The sequence below is a fragment of the Ovis aries genome, chromosome 8 (genome assembly GCF_016772045.2).
Source record: "Ovis aries strain OAR_USU_Benz2616 breed Rambouillet chromosome 8, ARS-UI_Ramb_v3.0, whole genome shotgun sequence".
NCBI lineage: Eukaryota > Metazoa > Chordata > Mammalia > Artiodactyla > Bovidae > Ovis > Ovis aries.
In genome coordinates, this window is record NC_056061.1 from 69,021,583 (window position 1) to 69,048,940 (window position 27,358).

At 39.0% G+C, this 27,358-nt stretch overlaps 1 protein-coding gene across 22 annotated transcripts in view; it reads left to right on the forward strand.

Annotated features, from left to right (window-relative positions):
- Positions 1-27,358, forward strand: part of UTRN (utrophin) — a 555,518-nt gene that overhangs the window by 181,934 nt on the left and 346,226 nt on the right. For all 22 annotated transcript variants that reach the window (XM_060419779.1, XM_060419784.1, XM_060419780.1 and 19 more), the window contains 10 exons: positions 4,266-4,379; positions 5,157-5,312; positions 9,440-9,610; positions 10,992-11,171; positions 15,733-15,867; positions 17,984-18,133; positions 19,522-19,683; positions 20,262-20,390; positions 21,312-21,485; positions 23,912-24,067. In XM_060419779.1, coding sequence (XP_060275762.1) covers positions 4,266-4,379; positions 5,157-5,312; positions 9,440-9,610; positions 10,992-11,171; positions 15,733-15,867; positions 17,984-18,133; positions 19,522-19,683; positions 20,262-20,390; positions 21,312-21,485; positions 23,912-24,067 — 1,527 coding nt within the window. The remainder of the gene's footprint in view (positions 1-4,265; positions 4,380-5,156; positions 5,313-9,439; positions 9,611-10,991; positions 11,172-15,732; positions 15,868-17,983; positions 18,134-19,521; positions 19,684-20,261; positions 20,391-21,311; positions 21,486-23,911; positions 24,068-27,358) is intronic.

Genomic DNA, 27,358 nt, shown 5'->3' on the forward strand with positions numbered 1-27,358 from the left:
AAATACACATTAGTGTACATTAGAAACTCATAAAGGCATCGGCTGAGTGATTGTTAAATGGACAGAGAGGCACTCTTCATGTGAGCTTTTTCACTTTCTTTGTAACCTCTTATCTGTATAGTTCACTTAAAGATGAACAGATTTCAGTATTTTTTAAAAGCACAGGAAACATCTGCTACAAGTGGACTAAGACAATTCTTTTTCTTCTAGGGAAAGAGGAGATATTGGAAGGTTTCTCCATCTTTCACATTTACTTGCGCACAAGTCACTGCTGTAGTGATCTTAGTGACCTAATAACCTTTCCCACATGGTACAGCCATAGGGTAGAGAGGTCTTGTGAAGCTGCTGTTTTCAGGCCTCTTTCTTTTGGGCCTTTTCTCATATACTTAGGTTCCTTCTGCTGAGCTGAATTCAGCCAGGTCTGGTGAGAAAGCACAGGAGCCCTTTCATAAGCAGTAGCCCTTTCACACAGTCACTTTGAGCAGTTATAGGATGGAACTAGCATTGATGTTGACAGCAGTTGAGCACTTTACAGTGATGCTTATGCAAATATGTCCTCACCCTTGCTGCTGGTTCTGCAAAGTGTCTGTTGGGAACAGATACCAGAACCCAAAGTGGTAAGTCTTTTGTGGGCTTAACCTTGGTAATAAGGCACTTGATTTTGTAGGTCTGAGTAATAATAGCTACCATTTACTGCAAACCTATTCTGTACCAGGGCCAGTCTAAACCATCTGTTTTTCAGAATAGTCAGGCAAAGTAGTTGTTATTATTCCTGCTTTATAGGTAAGTTATGGAAGCTCCCAGAAGAGAAGCTGAGAAGTTTCTCAAAGTCTCGTGGCTGGTTAGGTGCTGAGCTAGGTATTCAGACCTTGGTCTTTCTTTTCAAAGGTCACGCTGTCTGTCTTCGAACTGAGCGTGGTCAGGATTACCTGCAGGACTTTTAGTAGTGAAAACAGCTTTTCAGATTCCTCTCTGTTCCCTTTGTTACCATTGGGATGATCCATTGGTCTCCATGGGTTGTCGGTATCTGTTGCTTCCCTCTTCCTTTTTCCTCATGTTTAACTGTCCAAGGGGGCTTCCCAGGTGGCTCAGTGGTAAAGAATCTGCATGCCAATGCAGGAGCCACCGGAGATGCTGGTTTGTCCCTGGGTCAGGAAGATCTGCTGGAGAAGGGCATGGTAACCCACCCTAGTATTCTTGCTTGGAGAATAATACCATGGACAGAGGAGCTTGGCGGACTAAAGTCCATGGGATCTCAAAGAGTCTGACACATGACTGAGTGACTGAGCATGCATGCATGTAACTGTAAGAGGAGGAACGGGTGTGTGTGTGTGAATTGTGTATGCTCACAAGGGTCTGTGTGTGTCTGAAGGAGGGGAGGAGTTGATGGCACAGGACTTCCTTTTCTGTACCAATGGCAGGGATCACTCAGGCTGCTCACTTCAGTCAAGGCTGATTGTGGTTAAAACCTCCATATAAATTTCAAAAATTCTTGGCCCGGAAACTGTCAGTTTTCCTTACTCCAAACTCGATTTAATGAATTGCCCAGTTACACAGCTGTAATGCTGCCTTGAATTCTTAAAAAGTTCAGACTAGAGATTAACAGTGCAAGAAGTGGTAACAAGTTAAGTGAACAGTTTAAAAAGGCTCTCATGAACTCTATAGATATATTTATACTTTCTTTTTGCACTTTTTATCTTTTGCACACCCCATCCTACCCTGCCCTGACTATATCTTCCTAAGCAGTCTTCTTGGATGAGACCCGTGAATGCTGAAGCCAGCCCAAAAGAAGAGAGATGTCACCGATTGAAAATATTATCAGAGTAGCATGGATGTATGAGAAGAGTGACAGAAATGGGCTAAAGAGCAGAGGGAAAGGAAGCTTGGGGAAAGAGCTCAGTGTGACTGAAAGGGCTTTCAAAGCTGTGCTTGGAACAAGGAGAATGAGAAATGCTTGCTCCGGGTGGTATAATATGAATAGAGGAGACAGAAAGGCTCGGCCACATAAGCCCTCTTTGCTTCCCATCTTCATCAGAGAATGACCTTGCGAGCTGGAAAGTGGAGAATGGTCATTACTGAGAGTGCATTAGAGCCTGAATTATGAGTTAGATGGAAAACCCACGCGATCCTTCTGATGCCTAAATCTACATCCCCAGTAATGTGGTGTTTTACCCATGGTCTCAAGGTCGCATTATGCGACTTGTGAGGAAATTACCAGGACAATGGAAATGGGTAAATGTCTTAAATAAGGGGGAGATGAGTGAACGTCTTAAATAAGGGGGTACATTCTTTTCTAGAAGCTAAGGGACCTGCACTAAGCTTGATGTCAGTTCCTGGCAAAGCTGTAGATAAATGATTGACCAGAAACCTTACCTGTGCTAAGGAAGGAGTGTGGTGGTCCGCAGGAAACAGCGTGGACACCACTCAGAAGCCTTGTCCAGACCTCATTTCTTTAAGTACTGCTTTCTTTTATTTATTTTTTGGAGGAGGATACTAGATTATTAGATATACAGATTCATAGTCTCACATTTCACGTGTGCTCATTTGGCTTAAATAGTGCTCACAGACTATCATTTTGGGTAAGGCTTGATTTCAGTAAAGTATTTGGGAACATCCCTTAAAACCTAAGTGAAATGCTACTTAGATGCTATCCTATGTTTTGAAAACTAAGTTGAGAAGTTTGTTGGGTAATGAACGAGGTGATGTCCTTATGGGGGGATGCTCAGGAAGGCACTGTAATTGGCCTTATTTTTCACCTGGGAAAGAACCCCCAAACCCAACCAAACAACAACAACAACAAAAAAACCCCAAGCCAACAGAAGAACAGTGCCTCACTGTTAGACTGCAGATAAGAGAAAGCTGGGAAGAGCAGCTGATAAGAAAGTGGAGAGACTGAAAATTCAAATCATTCTGTTGGTTTTTTATTATTTTATTACTAAGTAGTATTGTTAAATATTGTTGATATTTGTAAATTTCAAGTTCTGAATTTATTACAGAGATTAATTAAACAATAGAGGGTAGGGAAAATATCCTTTTGAGGTCGTTATGGAAGTTTTGGGGTTTTAGCTAACCACAATAATTATGAATAATATATATCTATAAAAATTTTTGAAAAGGAAACAAAATGCAACTCTACAATAAGAAAAATAAAACAAAAAAAATTTAGATGACATTTTCTGAATGTACTATCTATGTCTGAAATACCACTTAGGTTCCCTCTTTGTCATTCATTCCAGTATTTTAAAGATAAGAGTAATTGGTTCTTGGTGGCATATTTTAAATACGTTAAAAATTTGATGTAATTACCGGAGCATGTTGATCGGGATGTTGAGAACAGTATCTGAGTATCATGTTCCAGAGACATTACGGCATGAATTGTGAGTTTATAACCACTAAAAGACTAAGGGGAGACATAGTGGCTGCTTTCCGGTCTGAAGGTTATTTTTGAGTAAGATAGTTAATTTATCTCCATTCCTAGGGAGGAACAAGAAACACATAATTGAGGAAGGTACAAGGAAAGAAACCAGTCATGCTGACCAGTGATGAATGGGCACCTGGAAAGAAATGACCATCACTTTAATGTAGTTTTGGAGCTGAAGTTGGACCTAGTTATTTGCATTCCTTAAGGTCCAGTTCCAATGTTACTACCTCTCTGAAGTCTCATTCTTCCTGCAAAATGTTTGCTTTCTCATTTCCCCAGCACCACACACAGGAACTGGGTAACAGTGGGTGCTTAGTAAGTGCTGGCTGAAGGAATGGAGCTGGGTAGTGGACCATATTGGGTTCTTAGATAACAAAGCATCCAATAACAGAACTAAGAACAGTCTACTGTATTCTCTCCGTTGTGCTATTTTTCAGATCCTGCTTTGAGTAGCTAACTTAAGGAGAAAATAGTTCTAAATTATATAAGAATGAAAGATTTTTTAAGCTGATTATACCTAGAAAAGCATTTCTCCCTTTAATTTGAATTTTTAATCATAGATATAGCTCATATTAAGCAAGATAGCTTTGTTCACTGGAGAACATTTTGAAATTTTTAGAATGATCACTAAGATAACATCTCATGAGGATTTTAGGCGACAATGAAGGAAATAATTATTTTCAATGTTGGAAGTTTTTTTTTTTTTTTAAAGAAATAAAATAAATGAAAATGATGCTATCAAAGTTTTGAAAAGTTGCCTTTTCTCCTGTAGCAATAGATCTTGAGATGTAGTAGGTTGAATGTCACTGAGTAATATCCCCCTTTGTTATTGTGTTCGGTCTAGGCTGATTCGAAAGTCATTGAGAAGTGGATGGATGGTGTGAAAGACTTCTTAATGAAAGAGCAGGCTGTCCAAGGAGATGCCGAAGGGCTACAAAGACAGCTTGACCAGTGCTCTGTGAGTTCTGCTGATCTGGGGAATCTGCTGTAATAAATAAAATTTTCTTCTTCCTCTTTATTATTTGCTGCTTTTATTAAAATTGTAAGAATATGGCATGACAATAAACCTAGATAAAATATGTTTCAATATAAACCTGTTTTTTTACTTTATAGCTAGTCAAAGAATGACATAATTATCATTTCTATTTTTGGCTGTGATTATAAAGTTTAAAAAACTTTATTTATTTTATATTGGAACATAGTTGCAGATGTACAGCAAAGTGATTCAGTTATATATGTATCTATTTCTTTTTCAGATTCTTTTCACACATAGGTTATTAAAGAATAAATTTTGGATGGAGAACGCAAGAGCAATTTTAGTTCATTAGTAGCTGCTGTTTTACGTTGCAGTGACAGTCTTAGTGTCATCCAATTGTATATCACTCTTACTGTACTTATGGTGAGACTTTAAGAAAAACGCTGTTTACAAATGAAGTTTGCCAGTAGCACTTCATGCATTTTATATTTGGTGGAATCATTAGGCTTCTGTAAATTAATTAAAAGTACTCTTCCCTGCTGAAAGTGAAGTATTTGCAGTCTAATTTGGCAGATGGCTATTTGAATCACCCAGGTGAAATGAATTTCTTAAGACACAGTATTTCGTAAGTCGTTAAACGTTTTCACTCCCAAGCAGTCTGTTCTTAAAATATTTGCAGGGATAGAGGCAGACAGACTATAATAATGGCATCCACTTATGTCGGAATGGACTCAACAAGGGCTTGTTTTACGTGTTCAGGCATTTGTTAATGAAATAGAAACAATCGAATCATCTCTGAAAGACATGAAAGAAATAGAGGCTAACTTCCGAAGCTGTCCAGCTGCTGGAATCAAAACCTGGATGCAAACAAAGCTAGTTGACTGCCAATCACAACTGGAGAAATTTAGCAAGGAAGTAAGTTTTTCAGCTTAACCTGCATGTGAATTTCAAGGGGTAGATAATGGCTTCTCTTAACTGAATAATTTTATATCCCATCCAGACTGAAAACCAGTGATCTAGAATAACTATAGCATGGGTGGCAGGTTGGGGCAAGAATTGGATAACTTTTTAAATGAAGAGTGGGTACTGTTGTCCACTCTGCCCCTGGATGGGAATGAGCTTGATGTGTGCAATAAAGAACAAGAACATCATTGTAGCTGGAATAGAATGAAGGGAAGAGTTAGCAGGTTGGAGGGAAGGATTTGGGGTCAGGAGGTAAGTAGAGATGGGTTGTGTATTGCTTTTGAGACATAGGTTTTGAATTTTATTCCAAATATGATTTCACTTAGAAAGCAGAGGGTTTTGAGCAATGAATTGACATATGATAGATCCGTTAAGATCACTGTGGCTTCCTTGTGGATAATTTGCTCTATGAAAGCAAGAATAAAAGTGGGGAGAATACTTAAAAGGTTATTGCAGTCTTAGAGAAAGAAGATGGCCCCATGGACTAGGGAGATAGTGGTGGAGGTCATGGGAAATGTTAGGTTTGGACTAAATTTTGAAAGTGGAGATGGGAGTCTAGTAATAGATTAATGTGATATGAGAAAAAGTGAATAGTTAGCAACTGTTCTGGATTTTTGCGAAGCTTCCAGTTTGTGTAAATTGTGGTGCCATTTACTGAAACGGTAAAAAACTCAAGGAGAAGCTTTAGTGGGAATAGGTCAAGTGATGCTGCCCATACTGGGACTAAATTCAAAATTACAGTACGTGCAAATGGGGTTTCTAGCACTAATCAGCGGCCAAGGATGCTAAGGAGGAAAGGTTTGCCCCAGGGGAAATGCCAGAGGAGTAAGACCCCAAAAGCTGGGTGGAGAAAACTTTTCACAGATCAATGCTGAGCTGAGCCCAGTCAAAACTGGAAAGCACATTAGATGGAAGCTTTTGATGACGTTGAGAAAAGTGGTTCCAATGGAGTGGTGGGAAAGAAAGTCACACTGCAGAATGTTGAGGAGAGGAAAGGAGATGAGGTCCTGGGGCAAGGGTAACCAGCTTTGAGAATTTCTCTATTCAGGGGAACAGAGAAATGAGATTTGTACTAGAATGGAACTGTTTTTGTAATTATTTTTTTCAAAGATATTATTGAAAGTTTGCATGCCAAAAAAGATTTCACTTAGAAAGAGGAGATGATACAGAAGACTGAGAGAAGATAAAGACTGAAACAAAGTCTGTGGTTAGGCAAGAGTGGATGAGGTCCACCCTTCAAGTGAAAGAGCTCCTGTTAGGAGGTCCCTCTGTGGTAATGGATGGGGCAGCACCTGTAGGTACTGTAGAAATATGGTGTAGTGGTTTTCTTTTGATTGTTCTATTTTGTTAGTGAAACAATAGTGAGGTTGCATAGAGCTGGAGTGAGTGAGAAGGGATAAAAGAATGAGAAGAGAAAATGTGAAATGCGGGACTACTCTACAGACAGTCACATAGACAGTGTATATCCCTCAATACAGTGTTTTCTTATTTAATGTTTATATAAGAAAACTTTATATTTACATCCCTGAGTATTTTGTTTCCCCACAATTTCCTTATTTTGAGCAAGTTGAATTTTAAAGAAAAGTTAAAATTATGGTTGCGGGAAGAACCATAAACCACTCCTAAATTTGCCAATTCTGAGTGTCTTACCACATTTGCCTTTTCTCTTTCTCCCTCATCTCTTTACATATATATATATACATACCACCCACACGTATGCCTTTTTTTTTTTTTTGCTACATGTAGTTTTGACAGCAAGTTGAAAGTATTTTGACACTTCAGTCTTAAATACTTCAGCATGCTTCTTCCATGCATGAGGACAGTCTTCTACAAAAGTGCAATATCATTGTCACACTTAAGAAAATGCTTTCATAATATCATCTTATATTCTAGTCAAATTCAGACTCCTCTAAATGTGTTATAATTTGGTGATATATGCTTAAAAGTATTTTGAGGAAGTAAATAAGGAAAATGGTTTGGAAGTGATGATGAGGAGCAAGGAAGATGAGATAGATGGATAGAGTGATAGAGCCTTGATTGATAGATACATGTAGGTATTTAGATCTATTAATCCACTGATAGACATCTATGTATCTATCTATGTATATATGAGGGCAGAGGGAGAAGAGGGCATCAGAGGATGAGATGGCTGGATGGCATCACTGATGCAATGGAGATGGACTTGGGCAAACTTCAGGAGATGGTGAGGGACAGAGGCCTGGCATGCTGCAGTCCATGGGGTCTCAAAAGAGTCAGACATGACTGTGCAACTTAGTAGCAACAACAACATCTGTTTACATATATACATACATACACAAATGACAACATGGAATTAATTGTGAATTGCTATTGACTCAAAGTATGGGGATAAATGTATAGGAAAAATTTTTAAGTGTCTCCAGCAAGGAGGCAACGATGTGCTGTATGAGTAATTAGGTAAAGTTCTAAACTATTGTATTTCATTGAGTAGTAAAAAGGTTGAAGAAATTTTGGACAAACATCATGTTGCGAAATTTTTATTTTTCTAAGGAAGGACAGACATATAAAATCAATAAATAAAAACAGTCTGTTATATTCCCAATCTCATGAAAGGAAAAAGCATCTTAATGCCAAAATATAGAAAGTATATAATCGCAAAATAATTAATGATAACTTTGAGCTTTTCTTTTTTTGGGAAGTTTGCTACAGTGTCTTTATCTTTCTTACTTCTCTGAGGCTCCATGAAAATTGTATATAATTGACTAGTGTTTAGAAACTACTTGCGAAAAGAATCTGGGGAATGCGGGCCCCCGAAATCTGTGTTTCCTTTTTTTAAAGCTCACCAAGTTGAAGTGTTGCTCAGCAGGGCTGTGTGGGTTGCTGCCAGTAGGCTTTCTGAGTTCCATGTTGGGCAGTGAAATCCAAGCCCCTGTTTAGTGCCCGTCTATTTTTATGACCATGACCCTGTTTGGACAGTGGAACAGGAAAGCCAGTAAGTATTTCCCCCTTATTCTCATGAGAGCCATCCTATTCCTGTACTGCCCTTTCGTCACCATCAGTTTCACAGCCAACCAAGCCCTGGCAAAGTGACCAGTACCATGAGATTTCATTTGAGCGGGAGGTTGAATAGTGAAGTGAGTCCTGGAAGGTCTACATGGTCTGATATCTTCTTTCACAGCAGAAGTCAGTGTGTGGTTAGAGGGAGGATCTCTCTGAAGGGTGTTTTCAGGCTCCCTGAAATAGTTGACAAAGTTATTGAACCAGATTCAGACAAATACCTATTTTCTAATGTAACTTTTTTGTAGCTGGGTGGAGTATACCAGTAGAGCAGGTTATCAAAACCAAAGTTTTGTAAAGCACTGTTTTATGAATATCTTTAGTAGTAGTCTCCTCTTCCCTATCTTTTGAATTATGTTTTTATTTCCTTAGTTGTGGCTGTGTCAAATCTTCATGGCTGCGGGTTTTCTCCAGTTGTGGAGAGCAGGGGCGTCCCTGTAGTTGCAGTGCGTGGGCTTGCCATTGCAGTGGCCTCTCTTGTGGCAGAGCGTGGGCTCTAGGGATGTGGACTTTGTATTTATAGCACATGCATGTTGGCTGTCAGTGGTTGTGGCACACCAGCTTAGTTGCCCTGCGGCATGTGGAATTTTCCCAGACTTGTGACCCCTGCATTAGCAGGCACATTCTTAACCACTGGACCACCAGCGAAGTCCCTCTTCTCTGTTTTCTAAAAATGCTGTTTTAATGGGGAATCCTGTTAAGAAGGAGAAAATGGACATTTTGGCTGCTTCAGTTAATAGATTTCCTTGAGAGATATGCTTTTATTGATTTAAGTTAGAGTCCTTTGGTTGCATTTTCAAAATTATACTAGATATTTCCATATTACTATCCAAAATGTGATAGTGAATCCCAGCGATAATTGTTGTTTTCGTTATTTCTTCTATTCCACAGCATCAGGACCAAATGTATTAAGGGCTTCATCTGACTTTGAAATCTTGAGATTCTTGGTGGAAAGTTATTGCTCTTTTAGATATTAAAAACTAGAAGTTGACATTTAATGTATTAATATTTGTTTATTTGAGTGAATGACTTTTCCTTTGTAGATTGCTATTAAAAAGAATAGGTTGTCTGAAAGTCAGGAAAAAGTGGTGAACCTGAAAAAAGACCTGGCAGAGATGCAGGAATGGATGACGCAGGCAGAAGAGGACTACCTGGAGAGGGACTTTGAATACAAGTCACCAGAAGAACTCGAGAGCGCTGTGGAAGAAATGAAGGTGAGCCTGGGACAGTGAAGGTCACGGGGCTTTATATCTCATCTTCTCTGCTTAAAACCAGTCAGTCACTCATCTACCTAGCCTTAGAGGGTAGTATGTACATAAAATCTCTCACAGGAAAATTTCCATTTAAAACAAGTAGAAGGGCAGCTACCATTAATGATTTGGGTAGGGATAGGAAGCTGAGCGGAGAAGGCGATGGCACCCCACTCCAGTCCTCTTGCCTGGAGAATCCCATGGATGGAGGAGCCTGGTTGGCTGCAGTCCATGGAGTTGCGAAAAGTCGGAGACGACTGAGTGACTTCACTTTCTCTGTTCACTTTCATGCATTGGAGAAGGAAATGGCAACCCACTCCAGTGTTCTTGCCTGGAGAATCCCAGGGACGGGGGAGAGTCTGGTGGGCTGCCGTCTATGGGGTCGGACAGAGTCAGACGCGACTGAAGCGACTTAGCAGCAGCAGGAAGCTGAGACTCCATGTGTTGAATTTCGGCCATGAGTTGTGCCCATGAGGGCTCCTGACAGAGTCTTCTGCGTTAGAATCTTGAGGAGCTGCAGAGAATGACCCATTGACTGGCCTCAGTTTTATATTCACAATGTTGTGCAACCATCACCACTGTTTATTTCCAGATATTTTCAGGAAGAATTATTTTTCATAAGGAACAGGGGAGACTTACCCATTTCATTTGGGAGCTATCTCTATTTCACCAGCCATATTCTTCCAGCTAATACATAGGGCGCACATGAATACCAAACATTTTACTAGGGCAGGTAAGAGTAGTCATAGGAATATTGTCAAGGGATTCAGTGTCAGTTGGGTCCACAGGATGTATTTCTTGTAAACTTACATTCCTGTGTCAATAGCCTTGCCCAGTCTCTTTTTTATATATACAAAAGAGCTGGATATCATTCCCACATTTCTAACACTGTTTTTACTGTCCTTTAGTGTTGAAGCCAAAGGACAGAGTGTCTTGAAAGCTACTTTAAAAAAAAAAAAATGAGTTGCAGCTTGCCTATAAGTATAACAAAAGCAAAATGTCTCTGTGCAAATAGTTTTTTAAAGGATTATATTCTACCAATGCAAGGGAAAGGCTACCCACTCCAGTATTCTGGCCTGGAGAATTCCATGGACTGTGTAATCCATGGGGTAGCAAAGAGTCGGACACGACTGAGCAGCTTTCGCTTCACTTCACATGATTGCTTTACAATGCTGTGTTAATTTCTGCTGTTGTAGTTAGCACTCTTATTTCACAAAGTACTCTCTGCTCCAACAGGCAGTTAGAGTCATCTGGACATTTTAGTTTTGGTTTGGTTATTTTTTGAAGAAGAAATTGATTACTGAGACAGGGAGCTGATTTTTAAGTTCATTCTGTGTTGGAACAGAGGGCGAAAGAGGACGTGCTGCAGAAGGAGGTGCGAGTGAAGATTCTCAAGGACAGCATCAAGTTATTAGCTGCAAAAGTGCCCTCTGGTGGCCAGGAGCTGACGTCTGAGCTGAACGTTGTGCTGGAGAATTACCAACTTCTTTGTAATAGAATTCGAGGAAAGTGCCACACCCTGGAGGTACCGGATCTTTTCTCAGATGCCTTTCTGAGATTCAGACTCTGTACTGTATTGGCTATTTCCATATCATGGGGGAAAAAAAAAACCCCTCCATTTTTCTTTTCAAATACTGTATCATAAAAGTAGTTCTTTAATGATTGAAATAATGATTGGTGATAATAGTTACAATATGTTATTAGATGATAATTTAGGTATTAGGTTGATAAAAATGAAACAGAGAGAAAAGAAAGTTGGATATAAGGATCTGACTGCAGTTGGTGGAAGGTTCTTGGAAAAGTTTCTTCTTAGCTTTAGACATTGACTAAATGTGAGAACAAGGTTTTCATAATATCGATGATCTGTAGGGTCTGTTCCTGTTCTGAAATTCTAAAACAATGTACAATGAGTACTTCCTCTTTTTTTGCATGGTAGTACACAGAGATGAACTGAGGTTTCTGTTTTACAGTGGTGTCTAAATTTATAAAGAATCAACCATTAGCCTAGTTCTTAGGAGAAGTACTTTAAACTTGAAAGAAATGTGGCTTATATGTGGCTGACCATCATAATAGTTATTTAAACTTCTTGACATCCTGCATTTAAGGTTATTTTTATAAGCCCAAAATTTCAGAGGTTAATTTTTAAAATATTTTTTGGAAATTACAGTTTGTATCTGGTTAATATGTATAACTGTTAAAAATGTGTACATGTGTCATTTTAAAATTCCAGAATGATAGTGTAATACTTAATGTTATACCTTCCCACTTATATTTTATTAAAAGAAATTATAGATAGGTGGTGATGACCTTGGCTTTCCAGACAGTACAGTGGTAAAGAATCTGCCTGCCAGTTTAGGAGATGCTGGTTTAATCCCTGGATCGGGAAGATCCCCTGGAGTAGGAAAAAACAACCCACTCCAGTTTACTTGCCTGGAAAATTCCATGGACAGAGGAGCCTAGCAGGCTACAGTCCATGGAGTCTCAAAGAGTCGGATGTGACTGAGTAACTGAACACTAAAATTATAGGTTTTACTTAGAATGAAGGAAACACTAACTTGAATGTGCTGGTATTTTGCTGGACCATTTCCTGTACCCTGGCCGTTAGGTTTAAGATGTAGATGAGTCTGTGAAGTTTTTTCATTTTAATATTAAGTGTTTGCTTATTTGTTTTCGTATGTGTGACTTTTGTTACATCTCATAAAAGACTTAAGAAGCTCTTCAATTTATAGCAATTTTACTTTAAATTCAGTTCAACCTAAAACAAACGATTATATTGTGATATATCCTAAAATGTCACTGACAATTGTAATCTATAAAGTAAATTCACTCGCTAGTCACTTTTCTGAATCTCTTTTGTGCTAAGATCTGTGTTGTGTTCTTTGTTGCTCAGTCATGTCCGGCTCTTTGCGACCCCGTGGACTGTAGCCTGCCAGTTTCCTCTGTCCGTGCAATTCTCCAGGCAAGAATACTGGAATGGGTTGCCATGCCCTCCTCCAGAGGATCTTCTGAACACAGGGACTGAACCCAGGTCTCCCACATTGCAGGCGGATTCTTTACTGTCTGAGCTACCAGGGAAAACCTGTGCTAAGATAAATTGTGTGTAATTTGGATTACACAGGCACTGCTGCTAATCAAGTCACAGTTAGGAAGCTGCAAGTCAAATGCTACCTCATTCTTTAACATTAAGATATTGTCTAACACCTGAGGTTACTCATCTGAGAATTTAAAATTCTGTGAACATGTAACATTATGTATGGCTAATCTGAAGTCCCGCTGGATGATCCTGGAATTGAATTCTACTACAGTCTTGTCTTTTCTGTCCTAACCATCCATGATTTTGCTTTTATTTCTTTGCTTTCCTGTTTATTTATAGCCAAGATAGCTACTCACCATATGTTTAAATAATAGAATCCCAGGGTATCCCAAGCTAATGAAAGACCACCATAAATTCTGTATCATTTCTTCATGGTGTCTTTATCACCCAGAGGTGACAGTTTGAGAATGAAGAATGAAAATATTTCAAGGTTTTAGTATTGCTTTGAGAAATACTTTTAGAATTATTTTGGAATTAATTTGAGAGAATTAGTTTAAGAGAATAAAGGGAAAGTGTAAGGAAACGATATAAGATAAAAGAGAAGAGATGACACCTTGGTATCTTTGAATGGAAAGTGGCAAGAAGAGATTTGAATGCAAGCACTCAGCATTATGGACCTTGGGTAGAAACAGCCCAGATTTCTAAATTAGAGTAAGGATGCCTTTCCTCTGAAGAGTTTAACTTTGTTACCTTGATTATTTCTATATTCCTTTAAAGTGTTTTAAATTATGAAGTGTTACAAACTTCTTGAAGAGTACAGATGATATTACTAACACCCATAAATATATCCCTCAGATATAGCTAATATTAACATTTCCCCATATTTTTCCAGATCTTGTTTTTAAAATAGAATACATTGGCATTACAGAACCTGTTCCCTTCTTTCCCATCCCATCCCATCTCTTGATCCCTCTCTTGAAGTACCTGTTATCCAGAAGATGGTGTTTAATCTTCCCAAACATGTTTTTATATTTTTTAGTGTAAACTCTTCGTGTTTCAGTTACTCATAGCTGCATAACAAAGCTCTCCCAAATGTAATAGCTTGCAAAAGCACCCATTTATTAATTTTTATGGTTTTGTGGGATGATTTGGCTGAGCTGGGTGGCTCTTCTGCTCCGTGTAGTTTATGGGTATTCCACTCAGGTCGCTGCTGCGTTCAAGTGGGAGCTCAGCTGGAACTTTCCTGATGGCCTCTCCTTCTTCAGGTCTCTCTCCACCAGTTTTATTACTTTTCTACAGCAGATTTCTTTCTTTCTTTTTAAATATTTATTTATTTGGCTGTGGCAGGTCTTAGTTACAGCACGTGGGGTCTTTAGCTGTGGCATGAGAACTCTTAATTGCTGCATGCGGGATCTAGTTGCCTGACCAGGGATCGAACCCAGGACCCTTGCATTGGGAGCGCAGAGTCTTAGCCACTGAACCATCAGAGAAGTCCCTCAGCTGAGTAGATCTCTCAGCCTGCTTCCTGCCTATAGAAATTTGGGGGACAAGAAACCTCTTTTCCCTTCCAGTCTTAGACAGGAGTTGGCAGATTATAGCCTAACGGTCAAATCTGCTTTGTGGCTCTTTTTGTATGGCCTAGGAGCTAAAAATTGTTTGTATATTTTAAAAGTGTTGTTAAAAACAAAACAACCCACACAGAAAGAATAAACAAAGAAGAATCTGTGACAGAGACCAAATGTGGTCTGTAAAACCTAAAATATTTACTATCCGGCCTTTTATAGGAAAATTGGCTGACCCCTGACATGGTAGGTATATCTCATATGGAGTCCATGCTAAAATGTGTCCTCTCTCAGTGGGTCTGAAAGAGGACCAGTGCAGGAGGCACCATGCTGAGCTCTGTCTCCTAAATTTGTCAGTCAGACAGGCTCTTCCAAGGGGCATGTTCCTTCCATAATATTACTCATAGGAACTGAAGGATAAATTCACGCTCTAACACCCAGCTCCCCGTAGAAATAGGGAGTAAGTTGATCCCAACTAATAGAATTGCTGTTATTGTTTAGTAAAGTAAGTTGTGTCCAACTCTTGTGACCCCATGGACTATAGCTCACCTGGCTCCCTATCCATGGGATTTCACAGGCAAGAATACTGGAGTGGGTTGCCATTTCCTTCTCTAGGGGATCTTCCTGACCCAGGGATTAAACCCATATCTCTTGGGTCCCATGCATTGGCAGGTGAATTCTTTACCACCACTGAGCCACGTGGGAAGCAGCTAATACAGTAAGCATAGCTAAACTCCAATTTGGATAAATACGGTTCTCTTCATATACAGACACATTCATATGAATTTAGAAAAAAGTTGGAAAAAGTCTATATAGGAGTAGGGTTATCCCCAGGGAATTCCAATTTCCTATATAGTTGTTAAAAAAAGTTACAAGTCTGAGTTTTTTGTTTTTTGTTTTTTTTCCTCACTTTCTGTTAAAAAAAAAAAAAACACCACATCATAATAGTGTTTCCCTCCTGGCATCTTCTACTAATTACATAATTTTATTTTTGGCATTTAAACAGACCCTTGGAATTTATCTTAGGGTAAAAAGGTGAGGCAGCTTATTGCTCTTTGCCTCCCACCTTCCTCTATTTGGGCTCCCCCTTGTGGCTCAGATGGTAAAGAATCTGCCAGCAATGCAGGAGATTCGGGTTCGATCCCTGGGTCTGGAAGATTCCCTGGAGAAGGAAAGGGCTACCCTCTCCACTATTCTTGCCTGGAGAATTCCACGGACAGAAGAGCCTGGCACGCTAGTTTATGTAGTCACAGAGTCGGACACGACTGAGGAACTGACTTACTTTCCCTCCAACTGGTTTAATACAATTAATTGAAGAATTTGATTTTATTCCACTTATTTGAAATTCCAGCTTCATCAGTTTCTCAATGCCCATTTATACTCATGTCTAAATGAAGTTATTCTTGATTGGCGAGAATGTGCAGTCGTAGACATGCACTGTATCTCTAAATGGCTTTGGGTCTTGTCTAACTTTTCCCCACCTATTTTAGGAGGTATGGTCTTGTTGGATTGAACTGCTTCACTATTTGGATCTTGAGACCACCTGGCTAAACACTTTGGAAGAGCGGATGAAGAGCACAGAAGCCCTGCCTGAGAAGACAGAAGCTGTCGGCGAAGCCCTGGAGGTGGGAGCCTGCATTCTGAGTGGAGCTTTTTGTTTCAGTGAGGCTGAAAGAGAACTCTAATGAGGATCATAATGCCTTATGCCAGCAAACGCTTTTGCTTCCTCCGTGGTTTTCGGTGTAACTTGTGTTTTCTTGCATTGCCTGAAATATTCATACCATCATATATTTAGATTATTGGTGACCCACTAACTCAGCCTCATGAGACAGTTGTTTTCTGATTAGTACATTTTAGACCCCATAAAGCATTCTAGTAATTCTCCAGATTGTTTTTACCAGTCCCTGGATAAAACCCTGCCTTCTGTCGTTAGGACAGTTGCTTTCTTGTTTCTTCATAAAGTTATTTTTGCTCCTTAGACGTGGCAAGGGACACCTGTATTTACAGTGACTCCTACTCTGTTTTCCTCAGATGTGAAAACTTGGAGGACAGATTGAAAATGGCAGTGTTAGAGGCCTGGGATCCTATCCCCATGCCTGAACGTGAGCTCCTTGAGGCCAAGAAATGTGCCTGAATTTTCTGTTGTTCCCCAGTTACCAACACAGCCTATGGCACATGATAACTTATTAACTGTTTCTTAGGTGGAATAAAGTGTGGAGAGAATAGAGTTTCTTAAAAGAGGAAGATTGTAGCTATGCTTTTAAAACTGTAAGAATGGAAAGTGATGAAGTGATTAAGTAGATGACTGGATTAAAGGTCAGAAATAGGTCAGATTTGGTATCTAAATTCTAGGAACCACATGCTCTGCTGGAGAGATGTCATTTCTCAGATAAAATAGAGTCAGAGGCTGAATGTATTAAAAAAAAAATCAAAGCTTATTTTAAAAACACATACTTTCCTAACATGAGAGTTAAAATATACGTTCTAAAAATATGGAACATGGAGAAAAGTATAAAGTCAAGTCTAAGACAACACTGTGAAACATTTTAGTGTACTTCTGTAGAATTCTTTTTCTTATTATTCTCACATCTACATGCTGAAAGGTAGTGGTTTTAGTGACGGGATCAAAGGCTTTGGAGCATAGGAGCCCAGTTGGAATCCTTAGCTCTTCTTTTTACTGTGTGTATGTTGGCAAATTACTTAATATCTCTGAGCTTCAGTTTTCCCATCTGTAATATGAAAATAGTATTTACCCTGATGATTAGATTTGTGTGTGTGTGTGTGTATGTATACATATTAGAGGAGAAAATGGCAACCCACTCCAGTATCCTTGCCTGGAAAATTCCATGGACAGAGGAGCCTGTTGGGTTGCACAGTCCATGGGGTTGCAAAGAGTTGGACACAACTGAGTGACTAACACACACACACACACATGTATATATATGTGTGTGTGTATAAAGCAGTGCCTTGCATTTTATATATGTTGTAGAAAAAGAACCTATTTTTAATAATGTAATAAATAAAAGTTTGAAATAATGCTCTTTGTATAGTAATTGTTTTTTGTTTTTAAACTTTGAATCATACCATGAACATTTCTCTATGTAATTAATAATTATTGAAATTACTTTTGTGAATTTATCATATCATCATTCATCTGGAATTCTCAGTTTTATTTATTTTATCTAATTATTTATGATCTTGTTCCTTTGATAGATTTCTAGAAGGCAGAATTATTTGTTTAAAAAAATGAGCAATTTTTTCCCCCAATTTTATTGAGATACAATTGGCATATAATATTGTGTAAGTTTAAGATGTAGAGTGGATTGATTTGATACACTCATATATTGAAAAATGATTACCACAACAGGGTTAGTTAAATCTCTATTGCTTTACATAATTACCATTTCTTTTTCATGGTGAAAACCTTTAAGATCTACTCTCTCAGCAACTTTCAAATATATTATATAGTGTTGTTAACTATAGTCACCATGCTATATATTATACACCCAGAATTTATTCATTTTATTGTTGGAAATGTTTACCCTTTGGCCAACTTCTCCCCTTCTCCTCCACCCCCTGCCCCCAGCAAGTGCCTGTTTCCATGAATTTGACTTTTTTTAAGATTCTACATATATGTGATATCATATAGTGCTTGTCTTAAACAAGTGAACAATTTTAGGATCGTTGATATGTTTTGCCTTAGTAAATGCATTATTATTATTTTTTTTTGTCCCTGTCCAGTCTTTAGAATCTGTTTTGCGACATCCAGCAGACAATCGCACCCAGATTCGGGAACTTGGCCAGACTCTGATTGATGGAGGAATCCTTGATGACATAATCAGTGAGAAACTGGAGGCTTTCAACAGTCGATATGAAGACCTCAGTCACCTGGTAAGAATGGAGCCATGCTTGAGTGTTGGTTAAATGTTTATGATATGGAGCTGACCTCAAAAACTTAAACCAAGGGGAAAAGTTGGTAACCAGTGGGGGTGCTGAGGATGTTGAAATACTAGGTGGGGAAGAGCAGACTTTATAAGGCAGGCAGAACTTGATGATAAAAAAGTTTTTAATTTTGAGATTGTTGCTAGTTGTGAACTATTTAATTTTCTGTAAGGATTATATTATATTGTATATAAAAATAATAACTCATATTATCCTAGTAAACATTAGAGCCATTCATTATCTCTTAGATATATACTCAGAAAGTATCAAACGTGCATGTTCATATCAGTAAGCAAAGAAAGGAGACTGTTTTTATAGAAGGGATAAGTGGGTATTATAAGTTTTTAGGCATGTATTAAAAAAAATAACTGTTGATGATTAGATCATGAATAGCTTCAAACTTAACCCCAAGGTGCAACAAATAGTGGTTCAATACTAGGCACATCTGTAGAACTTTTTTAAACTTTGGAAACATAGAGATTCATGTATTCACTGTATTTATAGACATTCTGTTATATTTTATATTTTTGTTTATAGGCTTTTTATTGAGTCCTAAGAATGCCCTAAATGTGTAATAAATGATGTTTTATTTTTTCCCTTTATTTTAGTATGTTACATAAAAAATCTTTACATTTTCCCCTTTTTATATTGAGGTATAAGTGATATATGACATTTATTAGTTTCAGGTGTACAACATAATGATCTGATTTTTGTATACATTAGAAATTAATTACCACTATAAGACTAGTTAACTTCTGGTATGATACATAGTTGCAATATGAGGACTTCTGAGATCTAATCTCTCAATACAGTATTGTTAACTATAACCATCATGCCTTACATCACTTCGGCATGATTGATATATTTATAACTAGACGCTTGTAACTTTTGATCCTCGTCACCCTTTTGCCTACTCCCTGCCCCCAGCCTCTAGCAACCACCAATTCTCTGTTTCTGTTAGCTTGGTGTTCCTTTTTGTTTTTTGTTTTTTTTTTTCTTGTTTTTGTTATTTTTTAGATTCCCCATATAAGTGAGGTCATACAGTATTTGTCCTTTACCCTCTGACTTATTTCACTGAACATAGTGCCTGGAAGAGCATTTTCCTATTTTTTCATGTTACGTATATAGAAAGAAGTAATTTACTGCAAGATGCATAAGGTATTAGAAGGACAATTTCACTGTTATTGCTAATTGTTATTTAAAGTGCAGGCCAAAGTCTTGAAGTAGTGCTTTTATAGTTTGCTCTTTTTCTTGGTGGTTAGAACATAAGAGTTTTCTTATATTCAGCCATTTCTGTTTGTGCTGAGAGGCTAATGATTACATTTCCCCTCCTGTAGGCAGAGAGCAAGCAGATTTCTTTGGAAAAGCAGCTCCAGGTCTTGCGGGAAACTGACCACATGCTTCAGGTCTTGCAGGAGAGCTTAGGGGAGCTGGACAAGCAGCTCACAACGTACTTGACTGACAGAGTAGATGCCTTCCAAGTTCCGCAGGAAGCTCAGGTACTGCCATGGATGTGAGGGTGTTCCAATCATAAAGGGAGCATCTGTAATCGTCTCCTCATCTGCATGGGAACCACCCCTGCCTGCCATTCAACCCAGAGTCAGTGAGAGGCTGACCTTACTTACAGGGCAGCATGTGGGTTTGGGGGTTCTCATAGTTTTTATGTGAGGTCCTAGCGAATGGCCACCATTTGAAAATTCTAATTTTCTTAGCTATGAGATTGGGAAAATTCTGTTTTTGTTAATAAGTGGTGAGCATTCGAAATGACCAGTGCAAAGATCTTCATGCACCATGCCCAGAGTCCTGCAATATGGGTGGCCATATTGTTATTATCTTGGAGGAGGAAATGGCAGCCCACTCCAGTATTCTTGCCTGGAAAATCACATGGGCAGCAGAACCTGGCAGGTTAAAGTCCATAGGGTTGCAAAGAATGGGACACCACTGAGCGACTGGGCACACACACACATTATTATTATTCTGCATGCTGATTAAAGTTTGTGTCAGAGTGTGTTTTTACCTGTTGTATGACTCTATGAAACTTAAAAACGACATTCTCTCCCTTTTCTAATCTCTCTAGAAAATCCAAGCAGAGATCTCAGCCCATGAGCTGACTCTAGAGGAGTTGAGAAGAAGTACGAGGTCTCCACCCCAGACCTCCTCAGAGGGCCGGACTGGCAGGGGAGGAAGTCAGATGGATGTGCTGCAGGTGAGGAGGGAGAGCAGCTTCCTTTTACTTCTCAGTGTGTTGGGCATAAAAAGAAAATGAGAAAGAGCTGATGACTTGGATGCCTTTGGTCTTCTCTGTGATGTGAAGAAGGGGCTGAGAGTGATACGTTGAAGGCATACTGTGTCCTAAGGTGGGCAGCAGAAACAAATTGTTGTTTGGGTAGAAACTATAGGATCTGAGTTTTCTGGCTGAGTTGAGAAGACAGAGCAATGTCGATTTAGAAGTTCACTTTATATAGGTCTTTCCATTGACACAGAACCTCCATCAGTACAGGCTTCCCCGAAGGCTCAGTGGTAAATAATCTGCCTGCCAATGCAGGAGACATGAGTGTGATCCCTGGGTTGGGAAGATCCCCTGGAGAAGGAAATGGCAACCCACTCCAGTATTCTTGCCTGGAAAATTTCATGGACAGAGGAGCCTGGCGGGCTACAGTCCATGGGGTTGCAGAGAGTTGAACATGACTACGTGCACGCACTCCATCGGGACTGGTGTGGCTGGTACATTGGGCAGGCTGAGTGCATGGGGCACAGTCCGACTTAGCCCTGTGATGGAAGAAGCAGACTGACTTGCACTTTGAGCTTGTGTTGAAGGGCATTAGGAATTCTAGGTTTCTGAACTGTGTTGTTCAGACAGGTAAGAAAATTAATGTGGTTTTCATTACAGTGAGGCTAGCTTAGCCTTTCATTATATTTCAGATTGAGACCCTGAGTGTCCAGGAATTCATGACACCTGGGCTGTACAGTTCCTTAAGATGATCAGGCAACCTCACAGATTTCCGTTAAGGAGTATTTTTATTGTTCCTTTATTCTACCCCTTCTCGAAGTATGTATTATGCTAATATTCTCTGCTGAGAGAGTTTATCATTCTAACATGAATTATTATTTTCATTTCTGCCAACAGAGGAAACTTCGAGAGGTGTCCACAAAGTTCCAGCTTTTCCAGAAGCCTGCTAACTTTGAACAGCGCATGCTTGACTGCAAGCGTGTGCTTGATGGTGTGAAAGCAGAGCTTCATATTCTGGATGTGAAGGATGTGGACCCTGATGTCATACAGACCCACTTGGACAAGTGTATGGTAAGGCCACTGGGTTGTTAATGTGTCCAACGGGTTTTCCTGTTGCTAATATGGCTTCATCTAGTGCTTATGTACATGGTTTGTTCAGTTGTTGTTAGTCTAAAATGTGCTAAGAATAAGGATAAATGATGAAAAACAGGTTAGAAAATTAGAAGTGTGGTTCTTTCCTCCTAGGAAATTAGAAGAGATAGGAGAGAGAGACAGCAGAGATTAAAATCAATCACTCCAGTGTAAGGAGATCCAACCAGTCCATTCTAAAGGAGATCAGTCCTGGGTGTTCTTTGGAAGGAATGATGCTAAAGCTGAAACTCCATACTTTGGCTACTCCATGCGAAGAGCTGACTCATTGGAAAAGACTCTGATGCGGGGAGGGATTGGGGCAGGAGGAGAAGGGGACAACAGAGGATGAGATGGCTGGATGGCATCACCGACTCGATGGACATGAGTTTGAGTAAACTCCGGGAGTTGGTGGTGGACAGGGAGGCCTGGCGTGCTGCGATTCATGGGGTTGCAAAGAGTTGGACACAACTGAGTGACTGAACTGAACTGAACTGAAGTACAGTGTAATGAGATAAGGAAACCAGAATAGACATGTATATAACATGATTTAAAAACAAGAAGAAAGCATATCTTAATCACAGTATGAAGTTAGGGAAGGCTTTGACAGAATGTGACTAAACAGCTAAATTTTAAAGGATAAATTTGAGTTAGCTAGAAGAACCAGGAAATGGCAACCCAGTCCAGTATTCCTGCTTGGAGAATCCCATGGACAGAGGAATCTGGCAGGCTACAGTCCATGAGGTCGCAAGAGCTGGACACAACTTAGTAACTAAACCACTACCAGAAGAACCATACTTAGAATGAATGTCAGGAATATTGCAATGTACAGCAAATTCATTCTCAAAGAAAGTAAAATTTTAAATATTAATTTATACAGTTTAAGCCTAAAGTGTGAAAGAAGAAATTATACTTAGAATGGATGTCAGTCATATGGTAGCATAAAAATCATTCTCTAGGAAATAAAATTTTAAATCAAATCTAAACTTAAGATGTAAAAGAAAAAATTATTTGAAAGACTTTATTACTTTTTAGTTTGAACTTTAAAATTCAGTTGCACAGAAATTTAAAGATCATGTGCCTGAGTATTTGGAGAAGGCAATGGCACCCCACTCCAATACTCTTGCCTGGAAAATCCCATGGGTGGAGGAGCCTGGTGGGCTGCAGTCCATGGGGTCGTGAAGAGTCGGACACGACTGAGCAACTTCATTTTCACTTTTCGCTTTCATGCATTGGAGAAGGAAATGGCAACCCATTCCAGTGTTCTTGCCTGGGGAATCCCAGGGACGGGGGAGCCTGGTGGGCTGCCGTCTATGGGGTCGCACAGAGTCGGACACGACTGACGTGACTTAGCAGCGGCAGCAGCAGCCTGAGTATTCAGTCTTAGAATTGGGGTTTTGCCTGAGAAGAATCATGAGAAAACGGAAGATGACACATGTTAAGAAAAGTCTGGGAAGAGTTCTTTGTGCTTTTCAAAACTGCAATCTCCACATGTCTTTGCATGCTGAAGATTGTTTGATTACTTAAAAACTGGAATGAATGAAAGGATGAACAAATAGGATGTATTTTTATACATAATACGTGTGCATATGCATGTATGAATGTACAGGTATATTTACTGAGATGCAGAGATCACCAAAGCAAGCACTGTCCTTGATCTTGGGTCATTTAGTCCAATGGTCTGTTACTATGGGGCCATGCCACGTGGGTGTTTCAGGTCAACACTATGATGAATGGAGATAAGAGAACCTGCCCAGGATAAAGCTTTTCAGTTTCAAAGCAATGAGGATGAGGGCATCTCTGAATTTGACCTATATAACTTCAGCTTCTTACATATTGATGTATGGAACTTTTATATGTTTTTTCATTATATAACTAACATGTGCTCATTGTGGTAGACTTTGTATTTCAGAGAACTGTAAGAAAAAAATTGTATCTTAATACTTTGAAATTCCCACAGCCGGAAATAGCCAGCATTAGCTTTTTTCTAGTAATGGCATTTAGGATTTTGAAAAATGTAATTTTAAAAAATGTTAGACGTTCAACTTTTTGTCCTCATGTTTCCCATTTTTTGTAGGAAAAATGTTCATATTATCAAGTACTTCCCTAAACCTTTAAGATACAGGTTTGAGTCTTTTTTAAATAAGACAAGTATAATCCCTATGAGTGTATTTTCTTATCTGAATTTAAAAAATTATTACAACCTTGATTTCATCTTACTCATTCTTTGAACCAGATCTGAGAGAGATAAAGCCCTTTGATCTCCATGGTTAGTTCTTAGCTGTCGATCTTTGTCATCCATGTTCTGAAATGTTTCCAGTTACCACATTTTCACTAATATGTATTATTTGTCTGGCTTTATTTTTAAGAAACTCTATAAAATTTTGAGTGAAGTCAAGCTTGAAGTGGAGACAGTAATCAAAACAGGAAGGCACATTGTCCAGAAGCAGCAAACCGACAACCCTAAGGGGATGGATGAGCAGCTGACTTCTCTGAAGGTTCTCTACAATGACCTGGGTGCCCAGGTGAGCAGGGCAGGTGTACTGCCCCCTCTGTCTCTCTCATTTATGTATTCTAAAATTTTACTTCTGGGAGAAGAATGCTTATTTGAATTTTATGGCATCAATCATACATGTTTCCATTTATTCCAATAATTTTTATTATATATCTTTAAAAGTGTGTGTTGACTATGAGGGTCACTCCATTTCTTCTAAGGGATTCTTGTCCACATTTCAGTTCAGTTCAGTTGCTTAGTTGTGTCTGACTCTTTGCGACCCCATGGACTGCAGCATGCCTGGCTTCCCTATCCATCACCAACTCCCAGAGCTCACTCAAACACATGTCCATTGAGCCAGTGATGCCATCCAACCATCTCATCCTTTGTCGTCCCCTTCTCCTCTCACCTTCAGTCTTTCCGAGCATCAGGGTCTTTTCCAATGGGTCAGTTCTTTGCATCAGGTAGCCAAAATATTGGAGTTTCAACTTCAGCATCAGTCATTCCAATGAATATTCAGTGTTGATTTCCTTTAGGATGGACTGGTTGGATCTCCTTGCAGTCCAAGGCACTCTCAAGAGTCCTCTCCACCACCACAGTTCAAAAGCATCAGTTCTTTGGTGGTCAGCTTTCTTTATAGTCCAACTTTCACATCCATACATGATGGCTGGAAAAACCATAGCTTTGTAGTAGTTATAATGGTCATATGAATTAAATTCTCCCATTCCTGTCCATTTTAGTTCACTGATTCCTGAAATGTCAATTTTCACTCTTGCCGTCTTTTGGTTGACCACTTCCAATTTACCTTGATTCATGGACCTAACATTCCAGATTCCTATGCAATATTTTTCTTTACAGTATTGGACTTTTCCTTTCACCACCAGTCACATCCACAACTGAACGTTATTTTTGCTTTCGCTCAGCCTCTTTTCTCCATTCTCCTCCAGTAGCATATTGACCTCATAGACACCTTATAGACCATATAGACACCTACTGACCTGTGGGGTTCATCTTTTAGTATCATATCTTTTTGCCTTTTCACAGAGTATGTTACTATTAAAGTGGTGAATAGTTACATAGAAATGTATTTTTAATATTTAATCCAGACTAATTTCTATATTTTCAAAGGCTATGACATTTCATAAGTTATTGTGAGGAAACTCCATAAGTAATAGTCTCTGTATAAACACAGGTTATTGGTCCTTGGATTTCTAGATTGAACAATCCTTTGAGAAGTGTTAAAAACATTAGGACTCTAATAAATAGTATCAGGAACTTCACATTAATCCAGCAGGATTTAAAATCCTATCCAGAAACATCTATAACTTGGACATTTTAGTGAATTTGTGGCGAAGTTGTTAGGCCCTTTATTGTGAATGACTGACTGGATCCATTAAGCTTAACGTCTTCTCTTATTGAGAATCTCTGCCCTGAAACCAGACAAGCAAAAACAAGATAAAACACAGAAACAAATGAAGTGAAACATTCTCATTAATATTGAAAAGCTGTGTTAGATAATATATTAAACCCTTCTGTGGTTATTAAATATTAACCAAGTTTCTACACAAGCCCAGAGAATACAAGCTGCAATTTTGTGATTACTTTGAGATTACTAACAGTCATACATTTCCTGGGCAATTTGGATTTCACTTCTGCAATATTAGATTACTGATGTGATATACTGGTATACCATTTTTGATACACTGCACATCTGGAACACGTATGGTAAGAGCTTCTTTTTATATTATACAGCTGAAGTTACTTGTGAAATAGTACCGTATTATTTGGGCTTCCCTCGTAGCTCAGATGGTAAAGAATCTGCCTGCAATACGAGAGACCTGGGTTCAATTTCTGGGTTGGGAAGGTCCCCTGTAGAAGGGAACAGCTACCCACCCCAGTATTCTGGAGAATTCTATGGACTGTATAGTCTAAGGGGTCACAAAGGGTTGGACAAGACTGAGCGACTTTCACTTTCACTGTATTTATTAATTGACAGGGCATTTTATAAATGGTAACAGTGTGGCTGGTTTTTACACCAAATTTCTGTGATTATGGCTTTAGAGTTAGGTCATTTTCTCACTCAACACAACTAGACTTTACTGTATATGAGGAGTTACACAGGCAGTTAGAGATACAGTGATGAGCAAAAACATGTTCTCTCTGCCAAGCGCAACTGTGAGAAATAAAAGAAGAAAGCTTTAATCAAGCAGTCATACAAAGTAATGTCAAATTATCAGCCGAAAGTGTTAAGAAGGAATATATGTAGCACTGTAGGAGTATGTGTAAAGAGGGATTTGATCCAGTCTGGGTTAGGAAAGCTTCCCTGAGAAAGTGGTGTATAAGCTGAGATCTGAAGGATAAGTCGTAGTAGCCAGGGCAAAAATCAGTGGAAGAATTTTTGAGGCTGATGGAACATCATGTGTAAAAGTCCGTGGCACTAGGCGGCATGGTACATTTATGTGGCTAAAGCAGAGAGAACAAGTGTGAGAACAAGCGTGTTGGCGAGATGTGATGATACCAGATCCTACCAGTGTCTTCGAGTTTGTGGTAAATACGTTAATCTCTGTCTCTGCAGTAATGAGCAATTATTGCAGGGCTTTAGCAGGGAGAGAACATGCGCAGATATTTGTTTTTCTAAAAGGCCACTCACTGCAGTTTGGAGGGTACATTGCAGACAGGCAAGCATGGATGTAAGAAGACCAGTTAGGAAGTCATTGTCATGCTCTTAGTGAGAAATGATGGTGCTTTGAACTAGGGTGGAACATTGGAGATAGTATGAACAGATTTTTAAAATAGATACTTAGGATGTAAAGTAAGCAGGACTTGGTGGAGGATTTGATGTGGAGATGCAGGAGAGAGATGAACGAGACTCCTGGGTTTCTGGCTTGATTATGTGGAAGATCGTGGTGCCGTCATTGGATGGGACACTTAAAGGCAAAAGCGTGGAAAATCATAAACGTGTATTGGATATGCTGACATTTCAAGTGTCTTTGCGAGAGTTAATTGATATGTCAGATATTCACACAGTTATTCAAGTCTGGAGAATATATCTGGGATGAAGATACAAATTTTTTGAGTCATACGCATAGAGGTGATAATTAAAATTTTCAGTGATGATGAGATTGCCTAGGGAGAGGATATATCAAGAGTGAAAAAAGAAAAGTTTCTGAATTAAGTAAGTTTTGAGGGATTACATCACTCAGGAGGATATTTGAAGAAGATGAGCTTGTAAAAGAGACTAAAGTATATATGTATGTGTGTGTGTGTTTATATATGTATACCACATTTCTTTATCCATTTATTTATCAGTGGCTATTGTGAA